Here is a 21,811-nt window from a genome sequence, read left to right as displayed (position 1 = left end):
AAACCCCCCACATTGCTTGTAGCTGTTTATTTTCATTATCATTTATTTTCCTTTCCATTTTCTTTCTTGTGATGAATTAATGATTGCATAAAAAAGTTTCCTTAAGGAAAATTCAGGACTAATATGCAAACAGTACACACTATTATGGTGATGCCAACCTGATGGTTTTGGGTCTCTGGGACTCTGTCTGTGCTCAGTACAGAGTAGTCCTGGATGCCTGTAGGCAGTACCTGGTGCCCCATCTGACCTTATGGAGCTGTGACCACCGATGCAGTGGGCCAGAGCTCCCCTGGAATCACACTTGCTTGGCTGTTTGTGGGAAATGGAGTGTCCCATAGTGGTTGTTAAGTATTTTGAGTAGGTGTGGAATTACTGCGTCTTCAACTTTGATAGAGAAGGCTGAAGTGTTTTTACAATATGGCTTTCCTTACCAGCAAGGATGTATCAGAGTTTTCACTGGGCCACAACCTTGCCTATGCTTGGAATTGCTGGACTTTATAATTTTTGATAATCTGTGGGAGTGGATTGATAAGTAATTGTTTTTAATTTGTAGTTCTGTGATCATTAATGAGAATAAGCACCAGTGGTGTACTGGAGCCAGCTCATATTGATTTTTGGTCTGCTTGTTCTATTAACTACGAGAGATATTTAAAAATAATTATTATGAATTTGTTCATTTCTTACAGTCACTGAAGCTATTTTTTCCATTGATTTTTAGAAAGAGTGGAAGAAGGAAGGGAGGGACATCAATGTGAGAGAGACACATCGATTGGTTGCCTCCTTAATTCACTCTGTCTGAGTCCAGGGATCAAACCTGCAACCGAGGTCTGTGCCCTTGACTGTGAATCAAACTCATGACCCCTTTGTGTGCTGGTCAAAGCTCTAACCACGGAGCCACACCAGCCAGGGCCTTTTCCTACTTTTTGCTTTACATACTTTGAGGCTTGATACTAGTATTTGCAAGTGTTCTTTGTTGTACGTATTTTTAAAAGTTTGACAATGTATTTTGCCATCTCTGACAGTGTGGTTTTCTTTATACCATTTCTTTTTAATCCCATAGTATTCCACTATCTCTTCCAGACTTGACGTGATATTTTATTGCAGAAGAATTAAATTTTTCTAGTATACTGTTTGGAAGTATAATTTATACTCTTTGCTTCTACTTTCTCACTCCCACGTTTCACTTCTTAACTTCTTTTTCATTTCTATCTTTTTTTTTTTTCATCATTTCTATCTTTTAATTAAAACTGTTTTTTTGCAAGTTGTTAGTGGTTTTATTTGTAACAAATAATTTAAAAAAAATTTCTCTGTAACATTTAATTTTTCTAGCCTTTTTAATATTTTCATGAATTCTTTCCCTTTGTGGCCAACAGCGACAGTGGATGGGTATACAATGATGTGGGTCGTCACCTGAACTCGTGTAATATTTCTAGCCATGTATCAATAGAAAGGAGAAAAAGTCTGCATTTGTGACTGGATACGGAGTTTTGCAGTGTGCTACAACTTAAAGAAACATTCGAAGCAGCTTAAAGAAGTGGGCTTTATTGGGTAGAATGTAGGTGCTGTTGACAGCAAAACGTTTTTGGGCAGACTCAGACCCCCCAAGACCTGAAGGCTTCTCCAAGTTCTCAGTGTTAGTAATGTTACTTCCCACAGCAGGGCAGGGGAATGCTGAGCTGCCCTCAGGGAATAGAGGCACAGAGCAGAGCAGAGTTGGGCATCCTGTCAGACTTGGTGAGATGGAGAAGGAGAGTGCCATGTCCTTGTCGGCAGAGGCATCCCTGGTAGGGCATGCCCTATTCTGAACCCTCTGTCTTTGTTAAAATACTCCTTGTGATGATCAGAGAGGGGTCAGTCCACTGGGACCCAGGCCCTTCTCTGATTCTAATGCAGACAGCAGGTTGAATAAAACCAACATACAAGCCATTTTGTATTCCTAGGTGGGAGGGGGAAAGGCCCTAGACACAACTGTGCTTGCACAAAGCGTTGTGAATAAACAGCACGTCAGATGCAAACACAAATTACTAGTTGGCATTGAAGCTAATCATTTTTCCTTGCTTAGTTGTCCGTTCTCTCATTAGGACTCGAAGAGTTCTGCTGGAGGCTAAGGGCTGAACCTGCTGAAGGAGACACAGTTTGGAAGAGAAAGAATAGGTTTGAGAGCACCTATCCCCTCTATTTGTAGGAGGCAGGTACCCTGAAGGAAAGGCTGGGTGCCCACCTCATGATGCTTCTTCTCAGTGTGGGAATCAGAGTCTCATGAGAGCCTTTTGACACCTGTGGTAGCCGTGACTGCAGAGATAGGCTAGGGATGTAGCTCACCTTTCTGGCTGATCTGAAATCAGGAAGCGACTGGACTAGGTAAGACATGACATCTCATCTCCTGGTTTCCCGAGGTCTGTTGAGGTCTGCTGACCCACGGGAACCCTGTCTGATCTAGTGGCTTCAGATCTAGGGGAGCCCAAACTGCAGCAGAAGTGACCTTAACTAGGAAGGGAGCTCTGGTGTGTGTGCTGGAGAAGAGGGTTTGAAAGAGACTCTCTATCTAGGGAATAGGGAAGAAGTCATATCCCACGAGGGCTCAATCTTAACCCAGGTTCTAGGAGCATTACGAAGGAGTAGGGCAGAGAAGTGGGGGCAGGGGTAGAGAGGGATTGGATGCCACAAATCACTGCTGGATCTTGTCTTTATCTCATCTACTTCTTGAAGGAAAGAAACTATGATACACATTAGTAGTAACTACACACTATCCCCTCTTTCCTTGGAGAGTGGAATAAAAGCCAGTTTTATTGTTTAATACCACAGCGGCCTCCTAGGGCGCATGGATCCTGGTAATTAATAACGCCCCTTTTCTTTCAAGCCCCTTTTTCTTCCTGCTGATTTTTAGATGGCTTGGCTATGAAGCCACGTGACACAAACTGCTGCGAGCTAAACTGTCCTGGCCAATTAAAGAAGAACTTAAAGTTCCTTTGGCAATCCACGAGAGAAGAGGTGAGTGCCATAGAAGTATTTTAAGTGATTGTTTGAGGCTGGGTTATATAAGATGAAACACCAGTAGGAGTTTCTCTGGGGTGAGTACTACTGAGAATGAAGTACTTAGTGTTTAACTAGGATTTATTTAAGTTGATGTAATAAAGTCCTCTTCCCCCATCAGCTTGCTTTAACCTGAATGTTCAATAAACTCATAAGTGGTGAGTTTTGTTTCTTTGGTGTGAAATGAGTGGAGTTTCATGGGGATGAGAGACATAGTGTGCAAAGAAACAGGGGCCCAGAGGTAGGGGCAACTATGAAAATGGGAGTATCTTGGGGTGACTGTTGGTTTGAAGGGTTTGGAATTGGGTGATTCAAATCAACCCTAAACTAGCTCTAACAGGGAGACGTTCCTGGGTGGGACTGGGTGACATAAGACCAATTTTGATGAGGTGTTGAGAGCTGAAGTCAGATATGAGCCCAATACTGAATGAATCAGAGGCAAGAACATAGAAACAGCGCTGTGTGGATAATTCTAAGTCATGGAAGTTATACAGGATGCAATTTAGTTGGTGAAATATGCCGCAGGTCTTGCGTTCATTACATTGTACTTAAAGTAATAGGACACAGCGAATACTGAAAAAGAAAAAAAAAGAAAGAAAAAAATAAGTTGAAACATTTCCAAAGCAACATTTGTGTTTGGGATTTCACATTTTCACTTTGTAGACCAGTAAGTAAGTTAGATTCCTTCTGTTCATGTTATGTGAAAAATGGAGAGATTAAATCAGTGTGAGATTTTTTTTCAAAATGACACCAAAGGTGAGGAACATGTAAGCAGGTCTGTACCCTGTGGGGAAGGCCAGTGTCCAGTTGATGGCTGGAGTTCTGTTTGTGGGCCAAAGATAGGTGTCAGAATTTAGAATTCTAGGGATAATTCCCCCCTTGAAAATAGAACAACTATGGCCTCTTCATAACCTATGAACTCAAACTTGATCTAAAATTTTGCGAGCTAAACTCATTGGTTAATGTGTCAAATAAAAAATGCCAACTTGGAAATAAAATACGAATGGTAAGGGTAGATGAGCACTTAAATATTTTAAAGATTACATTGATAGGCTGGGAATAAATTAAAGAGGGGGAGGAGATGCTTTACAGACTCCTGAAACCTTCTTTGTTGTCTGCATGTGGTTCACCAGCCACGACTTCCCTTCCCTGCCTCCGACTCCCACACCCCTTTCCCTTGCCCCAAACACTCAGACATAAAGGTTAGCGGAAGAACTTGCCATTTTCCGGTTTTCATGAATTCAACGGCTTCATTGACTTTATCAAGCTTCATAGTATGGGTAATCAGTGGATCTAGATTAAACTTCTTTGCCATATAATCTGAAACCAGTCTAGAGACGCTCTCTCTGCTTTTCCAGCCTGGAAATACAACAGATTAACAAGAGATTTTATTCATGAGACTCACTCTACACGAAGGACCAGGTGAACTGCTGGAGGTGTTGGCTTTGACTGAGGAAATCTAAGGATTTCCCATTAACTTGTCTCTGTCATCAGGAGAATGCCTGTCCCAAACATATACCCTGTGTAGAAGGCTGTTCTCCTGAAAGTCTTGAGACCTCTGGTACTATAGAGAATTTACTGAAAGCAAGTGGACTGTGGACCTTATCTCAGATGTTTTGGTGTCAGGTTGCACTGCCTGGGAGCTGGGAGCCCACCTCTAATGTACAGGGTGTCCCCAAAAAGTGTATTCACACTTTAAGAGCTGATAGCTCGATTTTGAAAAGGAAATGTATTTTAATAAACACTGCCTTTATAATTATTCAGAGTGTGTGAATACATTTTTTTGGAGGATATCCTATACAAAAAAACAAACAAACAAAACACAACAAAAACAAAAAAACAAGGCCAAAGTCTTGGGAACTATGAAAGAAAGCAATTCAAAGGTCAGGAACAGGACATTTTGTGTATTGTTTTGGTCTGCAGTTTCATGAACGAGCCAAAAATCTTAAGGGAAGAGAAGATTTCTGCATGGCAGTGATCTCAGTGACAGTTTTTGGAAAAAAGAATGTGTACACAGCAAGATAAGAATAAAATGTTTTTTTTTTTCTGGAAGCAAGAATTGCACAGGGAAAGGTGGGGTCAGCCAAGGGAACAGAAACTTAGCGTTGTATTTTCTCTGTTTTCATAATTTTTAAGAAATACCATTTTTACATTTAGGACTGTGCTAAGAGACATGCCAGCAAGTCACCACACAGAAGTGGTGGTCTGCTTGTTTCTGGAAGGGGTGAGTGTGGTGTAACTGTGCAAGGAGGCAAGTGTCCTAAGCAGCTCATCCTTTGACGGGATCTTGGCAGTTATGTGCTTTTCTTGGTTCCAGCCTGGGCCACGTTCTTCAGTCTTCCCACCTATTCCCAAAATTACCTAAAACTATTCCAAGGAATGTATTTTGCATGTAAGTTTGTCTCTGATATATATAATCAAGAATTCTAATGTGCTATATGTCATGGCATGAAGGGCTAGTGTATTTTTCTATTTGTCTTAATGTTTTTTTCAAAAATTGAGATATCACTGACATATAACATTGTATTAGTTTTCAGCGTACACTATAATGACTTGATGTATGCATATATTGTGAAATGATTACTATTAAACTAAGTTTAGTTAACACTCATCACCACACATAGTTACAATTTTTTTTCTTGTGATGACAGTTTTTAAGATCTACTGTCTTTGTTTTTATGTTTTGCTTGGTGATATGATAAAGCATTTTCATATCTATATAAGGAACACTTTCACTTGTTTTTTTGTTTTTTTTTTTGTTTCTTCTTTCAACCAAACAATCCAAAAAGGAAGGCCCCAGGAACACAGACTAGGCCAGGCAGTGCTTCTTAACAATAGCATTAATGGCTTTTGGGTGGGAAAAGTCTTCCTAGTGTATATTGCAGGAAGTTTAGCAGGCCTGTTCAACACCCATTTAATGCTACCTTTAATCAAAAACTATTGAACCAGAGAAAGGAATTAACTTCATGATCATTATGTGAATGTTTAAGTGGCCAGTGACACAGTTTCTATATGAGGATTATTTAAAATATTGGTGACCTTATTTTACAAGAGTTAGCTGAGTATATGTATTTGTAATCAGCAGTTATTGTCTGTAAACACAATAGAGGGGAACAACAGTGTGTTTGTCCAATGATCCCAAATGGAGGAACTGGAAGTGCAGTCTAAACTGGATTTTTGCCTTTTTCCCTGGCTCTGTCATTTATCTACTTTTTGTAAAATACCTGTAAGAAAACCCTACCATAGCTAATTTGGAGGCCACAGCTAGCTCACTAGTCCAAATAATGCAGATGGCTCCTAATTCTCATCTTTTTTGCCCAAGAATTCAGATTGCCCAAAAATCTCTGGCTAAATATATTTTTGCTTAAATATTAGATTACTTGTTTATAAGCACAGGATCCTAAACAGATTTATTTAATTTAGCTTCTTTATTCTTTTTCATAAAAGACTTCTAAAATATATAAAATTTTAAAATAATGTAAAAATCAAAGTACTTTATGATTTTTTTCTTTCTCAAAAAAAATAAATCTCATTTGCTTGTTATCAGTAGTATTTCTTTTTAGTCACAAATCTATTATGTTTTATATAATTTAAGTTGGTATAATGACAACACAGTTGTTTCATGTTAAGATTTACATTGTTGAACAATGACCACTAATGGTTCAATATATTCTCCAAAGAATGCCAGTTGGCAGGTATATAACTCAATTGAAGTATAGTTATTGATCACAAAATTGCCTTTCCTTTTCAATTTAGAATTTGCATTAAACTTTGGACATTGGCTTCTTCCCCAATCAATTTTTTAAAGTCTCTTCTCTCTCTTTGAGAGAAAAAGCTTACCAAGAGGCAACTGTAGCTATCCAATACCCATCTCCCTGTATTGGATATTTGTGTTGAAACAAAAACTGTAGTCTAAAGCTCTTGTTTTATGTGCCTTCTCAAGCATTTATGATACGTTTATCTATTATGCCATCTCCAAACCCCCACACATTTCCACTCTTCCTTGCTTCATCCATACCTCCAAAAACAGATCCCTTCAAAGAACGTCCCGAGAAGAACAAGTAGCCATTGATGTTGAGCTGGACACCATAATCCAAGAGCCCAACAATCACGCAGACTCCATGGCTCTCATGGCAGGAGGCGAGGGCAGCTGCCTGTTGGAAAGCAATGCAAGACAATGCAGGGGTTAAAAGATGTGCCTCAGAGGTAGGGCCTTAGTCTAAACCTCAGCTTGACTGCTGAGTGGTCTGTGACCTTTGTTTATGGCTCTCTCTGTCCTCATTTGAAATAACATTTTTCTTACAAGGATATGCTGAAATAAGATATTGTGTACTGCCAAGTATGTATAGTATTTGGCATTTTAGATTAAACAGAAATTTAATAATTAAAATACTAATATCTATGGTAGTAATACTACTATCACTACTGCTACTACTAATTTTAATAAGAACCGTTACTGATACTGATGGTTAGAGTTGACATCTTTTCAACATAAAAGAGTACAATTGGATATTTGCCTTACATCATGTATTAGCAAAGCGATCAACTAATGTTCGCATTAGTTATTTTGAAAGGCTATTTCTCAGAGCCTGACTGTCTGTGGGAAAGATTGTGAGAAAGGTTTTCCTGTATCTTTTAGCAGAAGAGGAGATTTGTGGGTAGTGAGGAGTGAAACGATTTTGTAAGCTGAAGAAAGGACCTCGGCTGGAGGAAGCAGTTCTTGTGTGTCCATTCTTCTGGTGGAGCCGTACAACCTGATCTTTACATTGCTTCTACAAATTTCCCAGGAAAGCAAGTATCAAGCTGCAAAATAATTTCTTCTCCATTCATAGTCTCTTACATCAACCACATTTAGCCAGAAAAACAACATCTTTCTTCTTTCTTTTGAAATGAGTCTATTTAGTTAAGATTGGTAAATATTTTCCTTGGAAGCTTCTCTCAGATCCAACCTGAAAGACTGCTGTGAGTGCAAAGCTCACATTGCTTTATAGGATCATTCATCCAATATTGTCCTTATCCTGCCTAAATCTTCTGGCTTAGAAATTAAGTTACTGGGCTTCTGCTTGTTACGAAATAATCTGTTGATAATTCTTAACAAGGCCTTTCTGTCCTGCTTCTTGGATGTTGTCTGCTTATTTGAAGGGACTGGCATGATTCCCTTATGTCACTGAGGGGAGAGAGAAGAAAAACACAGTATGGGAGTTCTAGGGGAATGAATAGATTTGTAGGAGTGGACAGAGGATATCAGGTGGGATGTCATGAGCACAGGAAAATCAAATAGAGGAATGTGGAAGAAGTTTTACAATTTTTATTCAAGTAAAATCTAAAGTGATGATTGGTAGAAATTTGGTAATTTTCATTCCAGAGGATTACATACCACCATTTCTGGATTTCCAATGACCTCAAAGCAAAATTCCACACCAGCGCCTGTCATTTCAACTAAAACATCTTGGATGGGTTTCTTGAAGTCCTGTGGGCTGATGCACTCGGTGGCGCCCACTTGCTTTGCCTTCTCAAATTTGTCTTTGTTGATGTCCACCCCAATGATCCTGGCCGCTCCAGCCGCTTTACAGCCCATGACAACCGACAGGCCGACCCCTCCAAGGCCAAACACCGCACAGGTGGAGCCTGGCGTCACCTGAGCCCATAAAAGCATAAAACAAAACAAAGCAAAGAGAACACGCACATTCACTCAGTTGGAAAGACCAAGTCTGTATATACTTTTTTGAGATGTAAGCAAAGGATATTTTCAATTAAAACATATTATAACTAAAGTTGTAATTTCTCAAGGTATTTCTAAACGTGGAATACTTTTTTGCCAGAGGAGCAAAAAAATTACCTGCAAATAGAACATTTCAACCGAGGAATTAGCATGGGTAGGAGCAGTTTAATGACCCTTTCTTTGAACCTTAAGACTTATTTGGCTCAGTATTTACTTAATTTAGGATATTTTGAGTTCTTTAAAAACAATCTCCAAATTCCTGCAACCCTTCCTTTCTCTTTCCTTGGGAATATCTGTAATCTTTCCATTACTTACATTGTCAATGCCTTACGAAGGCAAAGGCTTATTTCTTATTGGGTCCCAAATGAGACTAATTTAAATTGAATCCCTTCTATCCTATCGCTTTGTATGGTATTGGGACTAATGAAAATTGGGGGGGGGGGGAGAACTAAAATTCAACAGCCAATTAAACAGTGGAGCCGGGCAGGATTGGGTGATGTTCCAAAACAGAAGTATAACAGTAACCCACTCAGTCAGAGTGGGGTTGCCTGACCAATCTGTTTTATATAGCAACACCCCTTTCATGAGTTGATCTTTCTATTCTCCTTTTCTTTTCATAAGCATGGATCACCACCTGATGTATTATACAACAGAATAGAAGCTTGATGAGTTTTGATAGCTGCTAAATCCCTACACCTGCAACAGTGAATGACTCCATAAATATTTGTTGAATGAAAAAAAAAGAATGAACTGGAATATGGAAGACACATAGCCATTTTGTGACTGTGTTATGTTTAACTCCAATAATTCCTCATGTCTCCACTTGTGAATGGCATCCAGACATAATTTGGCATTTACTACTGACTAAGAGGGAATGGGACAGATGTGGATGAGGGTATGGGATGACGAGGGTATGGGATGACTAGATTGTAAAGAACTCAGGGATGTTTCAAGGCAGGTTTGTGATTCTTCCTCAGGTTGAATGATCAGATATGGCCTATGCATGAGGCCTATCAACACCATGTACCAAGAGTTCCAATCACAATGGGTATAAACGCTTCTCACCTTGGCAGTATTGATTGCAGCACCGTACCCAGTGGAAAAACCACAGCTAATGAGGCATACTTTCTCCAGAGGAGCCACTGCATCGATCTTGGCAACTGAGATTTCTCTTATCACTGTGTATTCAGAGAAGGTGCTCGTATTGGCAAAGTGATATATTGGTTTTCCCTTGCAGGTAAATCTACTGGTACCATCAGTCATCAGGCTGGTATATGACTGTCTTTTATAGACCAAAAAACAAACAAAAAGTTTTTTTAAGTTTGAATTAGCAAGCTTATATTCCTTCCAAGGACATTCAATTAATTTTTCAAAAAGAAAATATTTAGTGAAAACTTACTTGAGTTGTAGACAATAGTTGTCTTCAGAATTAAGGCATGAGGCACACTCTCCACACTGTGGTAGAAAGAGTGTGATAACTTTATCACCTAAGAGAACAAAATCATTTAATACGATGTTATCTTTTAAAGTAAAGAGGTAGCTGTTTCTCAAAATGTAAACAGCAAGGCACCCAGGAAAAATATGACTCCTGAGAGCAATTTCCACATTCAACTGTGTTGATACTGTGGAGACTATGAAGTACTTACAGAAAGAAGGGATGTCGTTGGCATCTGGGTCTTCCTGGGCTCAGTGCTAAATCCCTAGGAGCTGAGCCCAGATTTGCCTCCTTTGTAATTTATTCTGAAGCTTCAAATGATAGCCATTAAGCCAAATCTTATCTTTAATTTTCCACACTAACTTCTGGTGTCAGGAATTGGGTGTGTAAACATGGATACCTCATGTTCACAATATAAGCTTCTGGACCCAGGAAAAAAAAAAATTGCCTATATGCTGTGTTATATATTTTACATCGGTTCTTTCTTCTTTCTTCTTGGGCATGGAAACAAAGGTAAGTAGATTTATTGAGTTATATTCAACATATACTAGTAAGGAGAAGATCAGAATAACTTGCCTAAGATGGACTTTCTGACTGCCCCAGTGTATATCACTGTAAACTAGAGTAAGTTATTTCGTATTTTTAGTTATAGGATGTAGGATGTAGGTTCTTTTATTTATTTTTTAGTTTTTAAAAAGTAACACAGACATACATATGGTAAGAATTTAAACTGCACAAATGTGAAGATTAGCCCCAGTCTCCAGTTCTCTTTCCCCCACCCTAGAGACAAGTACTCTTCTCAGGGCCCATGGTATTTTTAGAGATATAACCCTTTTAAAAATGCAAAGTCTAGCATATTATTTACCCTGTGGTAGGCCTTGGTTTTTGTATTTCTTTGTTAATTTTCATCTGAGGATATTTTTTCCATTGATTTATAGAGAGAATGGAAGGGAGCAAGCGAGCTGGGGGCGGGGAGGGGGGGAGCGGTGGGGGGGGGGGGAGACATTGATGTGAGAGAGACCCATTGATTGGTTGCCTCCTGCACATTCCCAACCAGGGCCAGGAAATGTGCAACCCAGGTATGTGCCCTTGACCAGGAATCGAACCCTCAGTCTTTTGGTGCACAGGCTGATGCCCTAATACTGAGCAACACCAGCCAGGGCTAGGTCTTGGTCTTTTACTTAACAATATAACTTGGAGATTTCTCATTTTAGTACATATAGCACTCTATCATTTTGTTTAATAGTTACATGGAACTTTGTTGTATAGATATATCTTAATTGATTTAACTGGTCTCCTGGACATTTAGGTTATTTCCTGCCTTAAAATTTTTGTTTTGTTTCGTGTTTTCCCGACATGATAAAAAGCAATGCAATAAATATTTTGTGCACATCTGGGCAATGGTAGGCAGAATTTCTAAAATGGTCCTCCAAAGACATCCTGTCCTAATCCCCCGAAACTGAACGCGTTGTTACCGTGACTGTGAATATGTTGTATAGAAAGAGCAGCTTTGCAGATGTATTTAAGGGTACTAATCTATTGACAGGAAAATGGGGAGTACCCTGGAATCTTTAGGCAGACCCTGTGATCATATGAGCCCTTTAAAGGACGCCAGAGGAAAGCAGGAGAGAAAGACAAAGCAATCCAAAGCACCGGAAGGATTCAATGTGCTATTGTTGCTTTGAGGCAAGTGGGTGAAGGGGCCACATAGGAAGGAATGTGAGCAGCTTCAAAAGCCGAGGGTGATCTGTCAATCCTACAACTTCAAGGAACTGGATTCTCCAGAGTCTCCAGACAAGAACCCCGCTGGCCAAAATCTTGATTTCTACCTTGTGAGACCCTAAGCAGAGAACTCAGACTTCTGACATACAGAAACGAAGATGGTAAATTTGTTTTGTTTTAAGCTGCTAACTTTGCAGCGATTTTTTTTTTTACATCAGCAATAGAAAGCTACGACATGGGTATATATCTATGGAACAACTTTCTAGAATTGGAAGTATTGGGTCCAAATTAGGTGCATATAAATCAGTGGTTCTCAACCTTCCTAATGCTGCGACCCTTTAATACAGTTCCTCATGTTGTGGTGACCCCCAACCATAAAATTATTTTCCTTGCTACTTCATAACTGTAATTTTGCTACTGTTATGAAACGTAATGTAAATATCTGATATGCAGGATGTATTTTCATTGTTACAAACTGAACATAATTAAAGCATAGTGATTAATCACAAAAACAATATGCAATTATATATGTGTTTTCCGATGGTCTTAGGCGACCCCTGTGAAAGGGTCATTCGACCCCCAAAGGGGTCACGACCCACAGGTTGGCGACCCACAGGTTGAGAAATGCTGATATAAATGATGTTACATATTGCCAAATTTAAAGTTGTGTAAAATTACTTTTCAAATAATAAGCTACAAAGAAGTTGGTTGCCTACACTCTTGTCAACCTTACATATTATCAAACTTTTAAATCTTTCCTAATCTGTTAGGTAAACAATGTTTTACCATTGTATTTAAAAATTATATTTATTTAATATGTATATATTTTCCCCTCCATACTAGATCGTGTATTTCCTTTGCCCATTATACTGCTGGGCTGTGCTTTTTTTTTTTTTTTTTTTTTAATTGCTTTAAAAGAATTCTTTTTTTTTTTTCCTCCCTTTGCCTCTGTACCTCCATCTGTACAATAGGGGAGGTTAATAGTACTTACTTCATATATTTGTGATGAGAACTACATGAGCTAATATTTGCAAAGTGCTTGGAACAGCATCTGCTTCTTAATAAATGCTAAGGGTTTGATAAATAAAGAACTTTATAAATGTTGACTGTTTAGTGTTTGATATCTGCTTTCCCTTTTATGATTGGTGCTTTGAGTGGGTCAGATGAAAACCATAGCAGGAAATCATTTCTTTATGGAGGCTGTCACTATTTTTTGTCTGGACAATTATATTGAACTCCTAAGGGGTCTTGTTTCTAACCTCCTCTCTTTCCATACCCTCTCATCTATTGCTATTGGTAGCTCTGGTCATGTTGCTAGTTTTTTTAAAAAAATGTTGATGGCTTTCTATTTTCATTGTGAGACTTCACTAAGTTTCTGCCAGAAATACCTTTCCTAACCATACATCTGCCATGAGATCTATAAACTAAACCAACAAGGCACAAGAGAAAATGTCTTTGAAGACTTAGCCAGGAGTGGCTGCTAATCAGAGTTTTCTAACTTACAATTGGATTTTTTTTTTTAATTTTTAACACCATGTGAAAATTGGATTAAATGAGTAAATTTTTCATATGTCCTCCTTATTAATAAAGTGGCTCACCAGGTTAAATTAATTTGCATTTTATTTTATTTTATTTTTTAAAATCTTTATTGTTCAGATTATTACAGATGTTCCTCTTTTTTCCCCCCATAGCTCCTCTCCACCCGGTTCCCACCCCACTCCAGGCCTTCCTCCCCCACCACCTACCCCCCGCCACTGACCTTGTTCATAGGTATAAGCTCTTTGTCCAAACTCTTCCCGCACCCCCCACAACCCCTTCCCCCCGAGGATTGTCAGTCTGCTCCCTTTCCACGCCCCTGATTCTATTACATTCTTAGACTGTTCTGTTCATCAGGTTTTTTTTTTTTTAAATATATTTTATTGATTTTTTACAGAGAGGAAGGGAGAGAGATAGTTAGAAACATTGGTGAGAGAGAAACATCGATCAGCTGCCTCCTGCACATCTCCCACTGGGGATGTGCCCGCAACCAAGGTACATGCCCTTGACCGGAATCGAACCTGGGACCTTTCAGTCCGCAGGCCGACGCTCTATCCACTGAGCCAAACCGGTTTCGGCAGGTTTTTTATTCATTTGATTTTTAGGCTCACTTGTTGATAGATATGTATTTGTTGTCACTTTGTTGTTCATAATTTTTTATCTTTATCTTTTTCTTCTTCCTCTTCTTGGAGAATACCCTTCAGCATTTCATATAATACTGGTTTGGTGGTGATGAACTCCTTTAGCTTTTTCTTATTTGTAAAGCTCTTTATCTGACCTTCAATTCTAAATGATAGCTTTGCTGGGTAAAGTAATCTTGGTTGTAGGTTCTTGCTATTCATCACTTTGAATATTTCTTGCCACTCCCTCTGGCCTGCATAGTTTCTGTTGAGAAATCAGCTGATAGTCATATGGGTACTCCCTTGTAGGTTAACTAACTGTTTTTCTCTTGCTGCTTTTAAGATTCTCTCTTTGTCTTTTGCTCTTGGCATTTTAATTATGATGTGTCTTGGTGTGGCCCTCTTTAGATTCCTCTTGTTTGGGGTTCTCTGCACTTCCTGGACTTGGAAGTCTATTTCTTTCACCAGGTAGGGGAAGTTTTCTGTCATTATTTCTTCAAATAGGTTTTCAGTATCTTGCTCTCTCTCTTCTTCTGACACCCCCATAATTCGGATGTTGGTATGCTTGAAGTTGTCCGAGAGGCTCCTTACACTATCTTCATATTTTTGGATTCTTTTTTCTTTTTGCTTTTCCAGTTGGGTGTTTTTTGTTTCTTTGTATTTCAAATCTTTGACTTGATTCTTGGGATCCTCTAGTCTGCTGTTGGATCTCTGTATATTATTCTTTATTTCAGTCAGTGTATGCTTAATTTCTGATTGGTCCTTTTTCATATCCTTGAGGGTCTCACTAAATTTCTCGGAGGTTTCTAGAAGATTCTTGAGTAATCTTATAACCATGGTTTTGAACTCTATATCCAGTAGTTTGCTTTCATCCATTTCTTTCATTTGTGATTTATTTCTTTGTCTCCGCTGCTTCCCTGTGTTTGTTTCTATGTACTGGGTAGCTTCTAAGTCTTCTTGAGTTGATAGAGTGGCCTTGTATGGTTGGTGTCCTATAGGGCCCAGTGGCTCAGCCTCCCCAGTCACCTGAGGTGGATGCTCTTGGTGCACTCCTTTGTGGGTTGTTTGCACAGTCTTGCCATAGTTAACCCTTGATTGCTGTTGGTATCAGTGGGAGGAATTGACCTCCAGGCCAATTGGCTGTGATGACCAGCTGTGTCTACACTGGAAGATCTATTGTGCAGAAGACTCCCTTATGGGGCAGGACTTGCTTCAGTGGGGCTTTGGTGCTCACTGAGTCTGCCACTTGAGTATGTCTCTTATGGATGTGAAGAGTTGTAATCTGGGATGGTCTCACTCTGACCACTGGGTACACTGGCTCTTGGATCTCCAAGGAAGTGCAAGGTCAGCCACTGTCTGGGGCCACCCAGCAGAAGCTACAGAGACATCTGCAGATTTCTCCTCTTTGTTTTGGGTTTGGAAGTGCCCAGATGAGGCCCAGCTGTGAAGCAAGGCAGGCTGCTGCTGTCGGGTCTTGGGCCTTCTTTTGGAAGCTCTGGGGCTCTCTGATCCAGCTGCAGTTTGACAGTTTTAGGCTGAGAAAAGACAGGCCATTCATATGCAAAAGCTGAAGTGCTCAGCTTGGGTGGGGCAGGGTCTCTGGGATTCACCAGGGCAGAGCAAACAGCAATGGCTGCCAGTCAGCCTGCACTGGAGAGGTCCCTGGGTCTCCACATCCTGTGCCCCTCGTGCAGGAACAATGATCGCTGCAAGCTCCTCTGAGAGAAAGCCACCCTCTCGTTCCTGTCCCGATGCCAGACAGTCCAGTTTCTCCCCGTATGTGTCTGGGTCCCCAGAGTCTCATCCGGAACTGGAGTTCAGAGCAAGTGGGAGCTTGTATCTCCCTCCCAATTAAAAGAGCAGCACATCCAGGTGCCAGCACTTTCTACACCTCGGCACCTCCTACCAGTCTCAATGCTCCTTCTTCACCTCTCTAGTTGTGGAACTTCCACTCAGCCAGCCTTCCTGTGGTTCTGGGTGGTAGTTGTTCTGCCTTTTAGTTATAATTTTGATGTGGTCGTGAGAGGCAGCAAGTATAGGTGTTAACCTATGCCACCATCTTGGTTCTTCCTCTAAATACAGGGGTCCTCAAACTATGGCCCGGGGGCCACATGCGGCCCACTGAAAACATTTATCCGGCCCGCCAGGTGTTTTTGCCGCCGCTGCCTGTTGCTGAATTTGTTCATAGTTTTTTTTTTAAACTATAGTCCGGCCCTCCAACGGTCTGAGGGCCAGTGAACTGGCCCCCTGTTTAAAAAGTTTGAGGACCCCTGCTCTAAAATAATTCTTTATATAATAAAGAAATTTGCCCATTTTTAAATTTGTTTACTGATTTGGCGAGGGTATTTTTATTTTTTAATCCTTACCAGTGGATATGTTTTTATTGATTTTTAGAGAGAGAGGGAGGAAGAGAGAGTGAAACATGGATATGGGAGAAAAACATTGATCGGTTTCTTCCTGCACACACCTTGACCAGGGATTGAACCTGAAACCTAGGTATGTGCCCTAACTGGAAACTGAACCTGAAACCTTTTGATGTATGGGATGATGTTCCAACCAACTGAGCCACCCAGCCAGGGCTGGGAGAGTAATTTTTATAAATGGAATTTAAAAAGCTTTTTATGTTGTCAACTTTATATATTATTTACATCATCTGTTTTTTTTCCTAATTAAACTTTCCTCCTCTTCTCTGAAATAATACAATGTTCTTTTAGTTTTTTTTCCCACATTTAATTCTAGGATTCATATAGCATTATTTTTTTAATATAAAAATGCAATAGCAATGCAATTTTCTGCCTCCCCCGAAGACTATCAAGTTGTTTCAATGTCATTTATTGAATAATCATGTTTTCCTCCTTAAATTTAAAAGCCAGACCTAATTCCGCATTTTACTCCTATGTATATATTTGATCCAGTTCTGAGTTCTTTCTCTATTTGGTTCCACTGTTTGACTATTTATCATATGCTTCAGTTGAATAAATTACTTAACACTTCACTTCTTTTTGTACAATTTTGTCTAATTTATACTTTCAGGTTCTGTTTCAGTGCATTTTAGTTCTTGTCCTTATTAGTATCAAAATATAAATGCAAAGGATATATACATTTAGTATTTTTCTATAACATAATTATTATTTTTCTAACAGATGGTCAACATTTCTCCTTTTATGTCACTTGATCTCATATTTCCCTGATGTAAGTTCCAAGTTGCTGCTATTTCCTAACTCCAGGTACCAAGCCAGTTCATACCTGTTTTCACAGTGCTCACTCCTTCTCCCACACTCTCAACGATTCCAGCCCCTTCATGGCCCAAAATGATGGGATACTGCATTTGATTCTCCAACATTTTAATCTCTGTACCACAGAGCCCTGTGGCCGTGATCTGTATGGAAGGCAAAGAGTAATATAATTTTTTCTGTCTCAGATAAAGGTGTTTTAGACTTGTTAATGTTTTAAATCTTTTTTTTCTAGGTTGATATGCTGCATATTTCTTAGTTTTATTTCTAATAATTTTATTGTGTTAATTCGTTTAAAGCAATGCAATATTTTTTATTAGGTAATTTCAGAATCAAAATGATGTTTTTAAAACTTACTGGGGAGGTCAGTGTGGGTTCAGTAAGAGACAGTTGTAAAACCACAGTGTGACATCAAATATCTTACTTTGTCCTTCATTGGAGTGTCGGGGTGCGAGTGTGGAGGAAAAAGAGCAATGATCAAAATGAAGGAATTGGAACACAGGAAGGAAAAAGATACTATCTTCTATTATAGTTGTGTTATTGGTACAAGTCATAATCCCACTTTCTTGGTTTAAATCAGCCAGACAGTTTAAAATGGAGGCACTCCGGAGCAGTGGTCCAGAAAGGCTGAAATCCTGGCTATGCCCTTCTTAGCTGTGTGACCTGGGATAAATTATTCTTAATGAGTGTTAGTTTCTTCACCTTTAAATTGGTGTGAGGTTGGTTACATGCACACACACACACACACACACACACACACTCATCAAGAATTGAAATCTATTGAAATTTGCTCATGTAAAAGGGCGATTACTGGAAGAATACTGTAAAATTGCTTACAATCCAACTGTGGAAGTGCAGTTAGGCCTCACGGATCTAGAATCCATCAAGCAGACTTTGTCTTCAGATCTACACTCTGATTCAACATGGGCATACTACTTCCTGAAGACAGGCTTTTTCTTATTTCTTATTTCTCACGCTTATGTATATGGTAAAAGAGGGCAATCAGTCCTGAGTCCTTCTAGCCTCTTCAGTGCCTACTATCTCCTGCTTTACTCAGTCTCTGTATCTTGTTCAAATTCATGGGTGAGAGATTCATATTTGTAGCTTGTCAAATAATGGTTGTATACCTTTGAGTCCGGGTCTAAATCTGGCTGTGTAAGTGGTGACCCTGTGGGTAGGAGTGAGTGGGCCATGTGGCCTCCTGTGCACTCTGCATAGACGCAGGCCTGAGAAGACTCTGAGAAGGGGCATGGATTGCACAGGTGACAAAGAAAAGGACTGCCTCTTTGTAGTCCATTACAAACAGTACTTCTTCATCAAATTAAAGTTAAATAATAACAATGAAGTCAGGTGGACAATGTTCTGGTCTGGTGGCTCCTGGTGGAAATGTAAAGACTCTCATGACCAGACTGCACCCCAAACTGATTAAATCACAAAATCTGAATGTCCGGGGGTGGGACCCAGTTATCAGCATTTTTCAAAGCTCCCAAGTGCTTCCAAATGTGTAACCAATGTTGAGGAAAGTTGTTGACATCTGTGTTTTTACTCTACTCAGCTCTGTAACCAGTCATTACACCTCAGTGGATTAAAATCTTTTCATCTATAAAATAACAGGTATTCCTAACCTGACCTCCCAGGGTTTAGACTTGATTTATCTATAATCAAACACATTTTTTCATATATCAGATTTCAAGATAACTTAAATATCATGAAGAATGTCATAAACAAATATGAAAGTACAGATTAAAATATGGTCAGTGGTAGAAACTTCTTTTAAGTAGTATTTAGTACTGCAGCTGTGAATAAATATCCTTTGGGCAGTTAGCCTATGCCATACCTCCCTAACCTTTTCTCTGGCTGGACTTAAAGACAGATGGAAATGTTTAATGAAAAAGAAATAGAAGATTTTGTAGTTTTCTTTCTGAATTTAACATTGTGAAAATAATGTATAACTTGCAGTGAATAGGTCTGATTTTTGGTGTGGAAATGTGTATTTTTTCTTTTTACCTTTATGCGAACTTCCTTTGCCTTTGGTGGGGCCACTTCTACCTCCTCAATGGAAAATGGTGCACCAGCCTTCCAGAGTACGGCTGCTCTGCACTTGATCACCTGGGGAAGGGAACATGGGGTAGAAAGGGAAACGCTTTAGGCTTGGGAGATGGACTCTATAGTAATGATTATTAGAAGGTTTAATACACTTAGGTCTTCCACACTCAAGTAAAAAAAAAAAGTCATTGCTTAAATATATTCTGTGTGTAGCCTCTTGGACCTCAGTTCAACTTTTCTTGTACTATCAGCCTCTTCATCCAAATTAGTTTTGCAATACTAACTATATTTATACAGTGCTGCACAATCAAGAGGATAGATGCCATACTTTTGATCTTGAAGCTGCCCAGTGGCTATCTCAGGGTGGGAATGGCATGCAGTGTGGGAGCTATTTGTGATCCTAGGTGTGGGAGAGACAGTTTTGGGGTGGAGGGGTGCGTTATGGAGCAGGGAACGGAGAACATCTAGTTGTGGCACTTCATCAAATGGTGATGGTCACAGGCAAATTGAGGTTGGAGAGGTTGTTGGTGGCAAGGTAGTTCTTTTTCTGATTTCAGCTCACCACTGTTCTCACTATAAATTCTCTCCCTATGTGGTCTCATCTATTTTTGTAGATTCTACCACCACCTTTATGTAGACCACTTTGACAGCTTGTATTTATGGACAGACATCTTTAAGCTCCAGACTCATTTATTCATCTGCTATTTGAATGTCCTCAGGTATCTTAAACTCAACATGTTAAAATATGAACACATCATTATTTCTTTCTCTTGTCCCCACCCCTTGCTGCCAGTGGCGGACATTACCCATAATCTGCTCCTCCCTCGGCACTCTCTATTCCAATGTGTGGCCATGTAACCTATTCACTCACCCAAGAAAGAAACCTGGGAAGTAGCCTTAATTTTTATCTAAATCTGAAACTTTCTGGAATCTGTCAGCTCTTTTCCATTTCTCCTGATACTGTGTGGTCCAGGTCTTTACTTTGCCTTTTACCTGACTTGGGTTCATCACCTTCAAATCCACCCTTTATATCATTGCCATTTGAAATATAATCCTGACCATGCTAATCCCCTACCTAAAAATGTCATGGCTGCCAATAGTTTATCAGGATCTGTTGACATGGTCTGTCAGACTCTCCATGAGCTTCTCCCTATCCATCGCTCCTGCCTTATTTCTGGTCACTTCCTGCCTCTGACGTTACCCTCCTGGCACAAAAAATATTTTGGAGATTCTCAAAGGGGTTATTTTTCTTTCTCCTATGTTTCACTTTGATGCTAAGTGTCCCCTCCTGTGGAAAGTCTAGCCAGCTTAGGAGCACTTCCTATCTCTCTTTTGCTACCCTTGCACACTCTGTTTGTTTTTAGTAGTATAAGGCAGTTCATTTTTAGAGGATAAGTTTTTTACCTGTCTCCCCCTGCTGTTTTAACAAAGCAGGGTATTATTGTAAGGTAGTGGTACTGAAGGTGTAGTCCCAGACCAGCAGCAGCAATATTTGCAAATTATTGGGTCCTACCCCCAAACTTACTGACTGAGTTACTCTGGGGCGGGGGCGCCAGGGGTAGGGACCGGGGGCGGGGGGGGGGGGCGCGGAGGGGAAGGTGAGGCACCAGCAACAAGTTCTCCAGGGTGTTGCTGTAGAAAACACTTGTGCACTCTTATAATTATTCTTTTATAATACTCTGTCTCTCCATGAGATCTTTGAAGGAGGGGATGTGTCTTCAACTCTGGAAAGTTCATATGGGGCTTGATATATTGCTTATGGAAGGACTGAAAACACCAAGGAAAGGCAAAACACATACAGGGAGTGAAAGCAAAGGGAAAGGAGGAGAGGAACTAAGATTAAGACAGTGTCTCACCTGTAGGAGTACAGAGACTAGTTGGGGGATGAGGTGTTAAATAGACAAGCACACAAATGGACGCAATTGTGACATGACATAAAGAAAGCTGTACTTACTTTCCCTGTAGTGCTCATGCTGATCTTCTTCGTGGTCTTCTTGCCACAAATGAGTATATTGGGAAAGGGAGATTCTGGTTACAACTTCCGCTGTGGAAAGTCCAAGAGTACACAGGTCACTGGTTGATCAAGAGGCTGGGTCCTGCGTTTTTTGTATAATCTTGTCATTGATATGCCTGAAACTCAGATTGTCCTAGTTCTTATCAGAAACAGGCTTAGCTCAGTGAAAGTGAAAAGTGGAATTGTGCAAAGTATTTTCTCTTTCAATAATATATAATTAGTATTGCAAAACTAATTTGAACACAAAGACTGATAATACAAGAATAATTGGGTTGGGGTTTGAGAGGCTTCATACAACATATATTTAAGCAATGATTTTTAAAAAAAATTTGGACTAAACCTTCTAATAATCATTAGTGTTAATATGTACTCTGTTGAGTTTTAAATTTGGTCTTTTAAATGTACAAGTTTAAAATTTCTAATAGAGTGTATATCTTATTTTTATCTTAT

General features: G+C 39.7%; 1 protein-coding gene across 1 annotated transcript; it reads right to left on the bottom strand.

Moving 5' to 3' along the window:
- Positions 1-2,130: 2,130 nt before the first annotated feature.
- ADH6 (alcohol dehydrogenase 6 (class V)) lies at positions 2,131-21,435 on the bottom strand. The gene is made up of 9 exons (XM_059664968.1): positions 21,302-21,435; positions 19,309-19,410; positions 17,315-17,447; positions 10,155-10,242; positions 9,821-10,037; positions 8,411-8,671; positions 7,052-7,187; positions 4,254-4,392; positions 2,131-3,606 (listed from the first exon to the last, which is right to left on the bottom strand). The coding sequence occupies exons 1-9, from the start codon at positions 21,317-21,319 to the stop codon at positions 3,582-3,584; spliced, it is 1,119 nt and encodes a 372-aa protein (XP_059520951.1). The 5' UTR covers positions 21,320-21,435; the 3' UTR covers positions 2,131-3,581.
- Between the last annotated feature and the right edge of the window lie 376 nt (positions 21,436-21,811).

Source organism: Myotis daubentonii, chromosome 1 (assembly GCF_963259705.1).
Source record: "Myotis daubentonii chromosome 1, mMyoDau2.1, whole genome shotgun sequence".
In the NCBI taxonomy this organism is placed as follows: Eukaryota; Metazoa; Chordata; class Mammalia; order Chiroptera; family Vespertilionidae; genus Myotis; species Myotis daubentonii.
The sequence above is the reverse complement of the archived record's forward strand: the minus strand, read 5'-3'. Positions and strand labels throughout refer to the sequence as shown.

Excerpts from the sequence above, each read along its gene's own strand:
- ADH6 (XM_059664968.1), bottom strand. Across the intron at positions 7,188-8,410 it reads TTGGAAATCCAGAAATGGTG|GCAGCTGCCCTCGCCTCCTG; the intron begins GTATGTAATCCT and ends GCTTTCCAACAG. Across the intron at positions 4,393-7,051 it reads GAAGGGATCTGTTTTTGGAG|GCTGGAAAAGCAGAGAGAGC; the intron begins GTATGGATGAAG and ends TTGTATTTCCAG.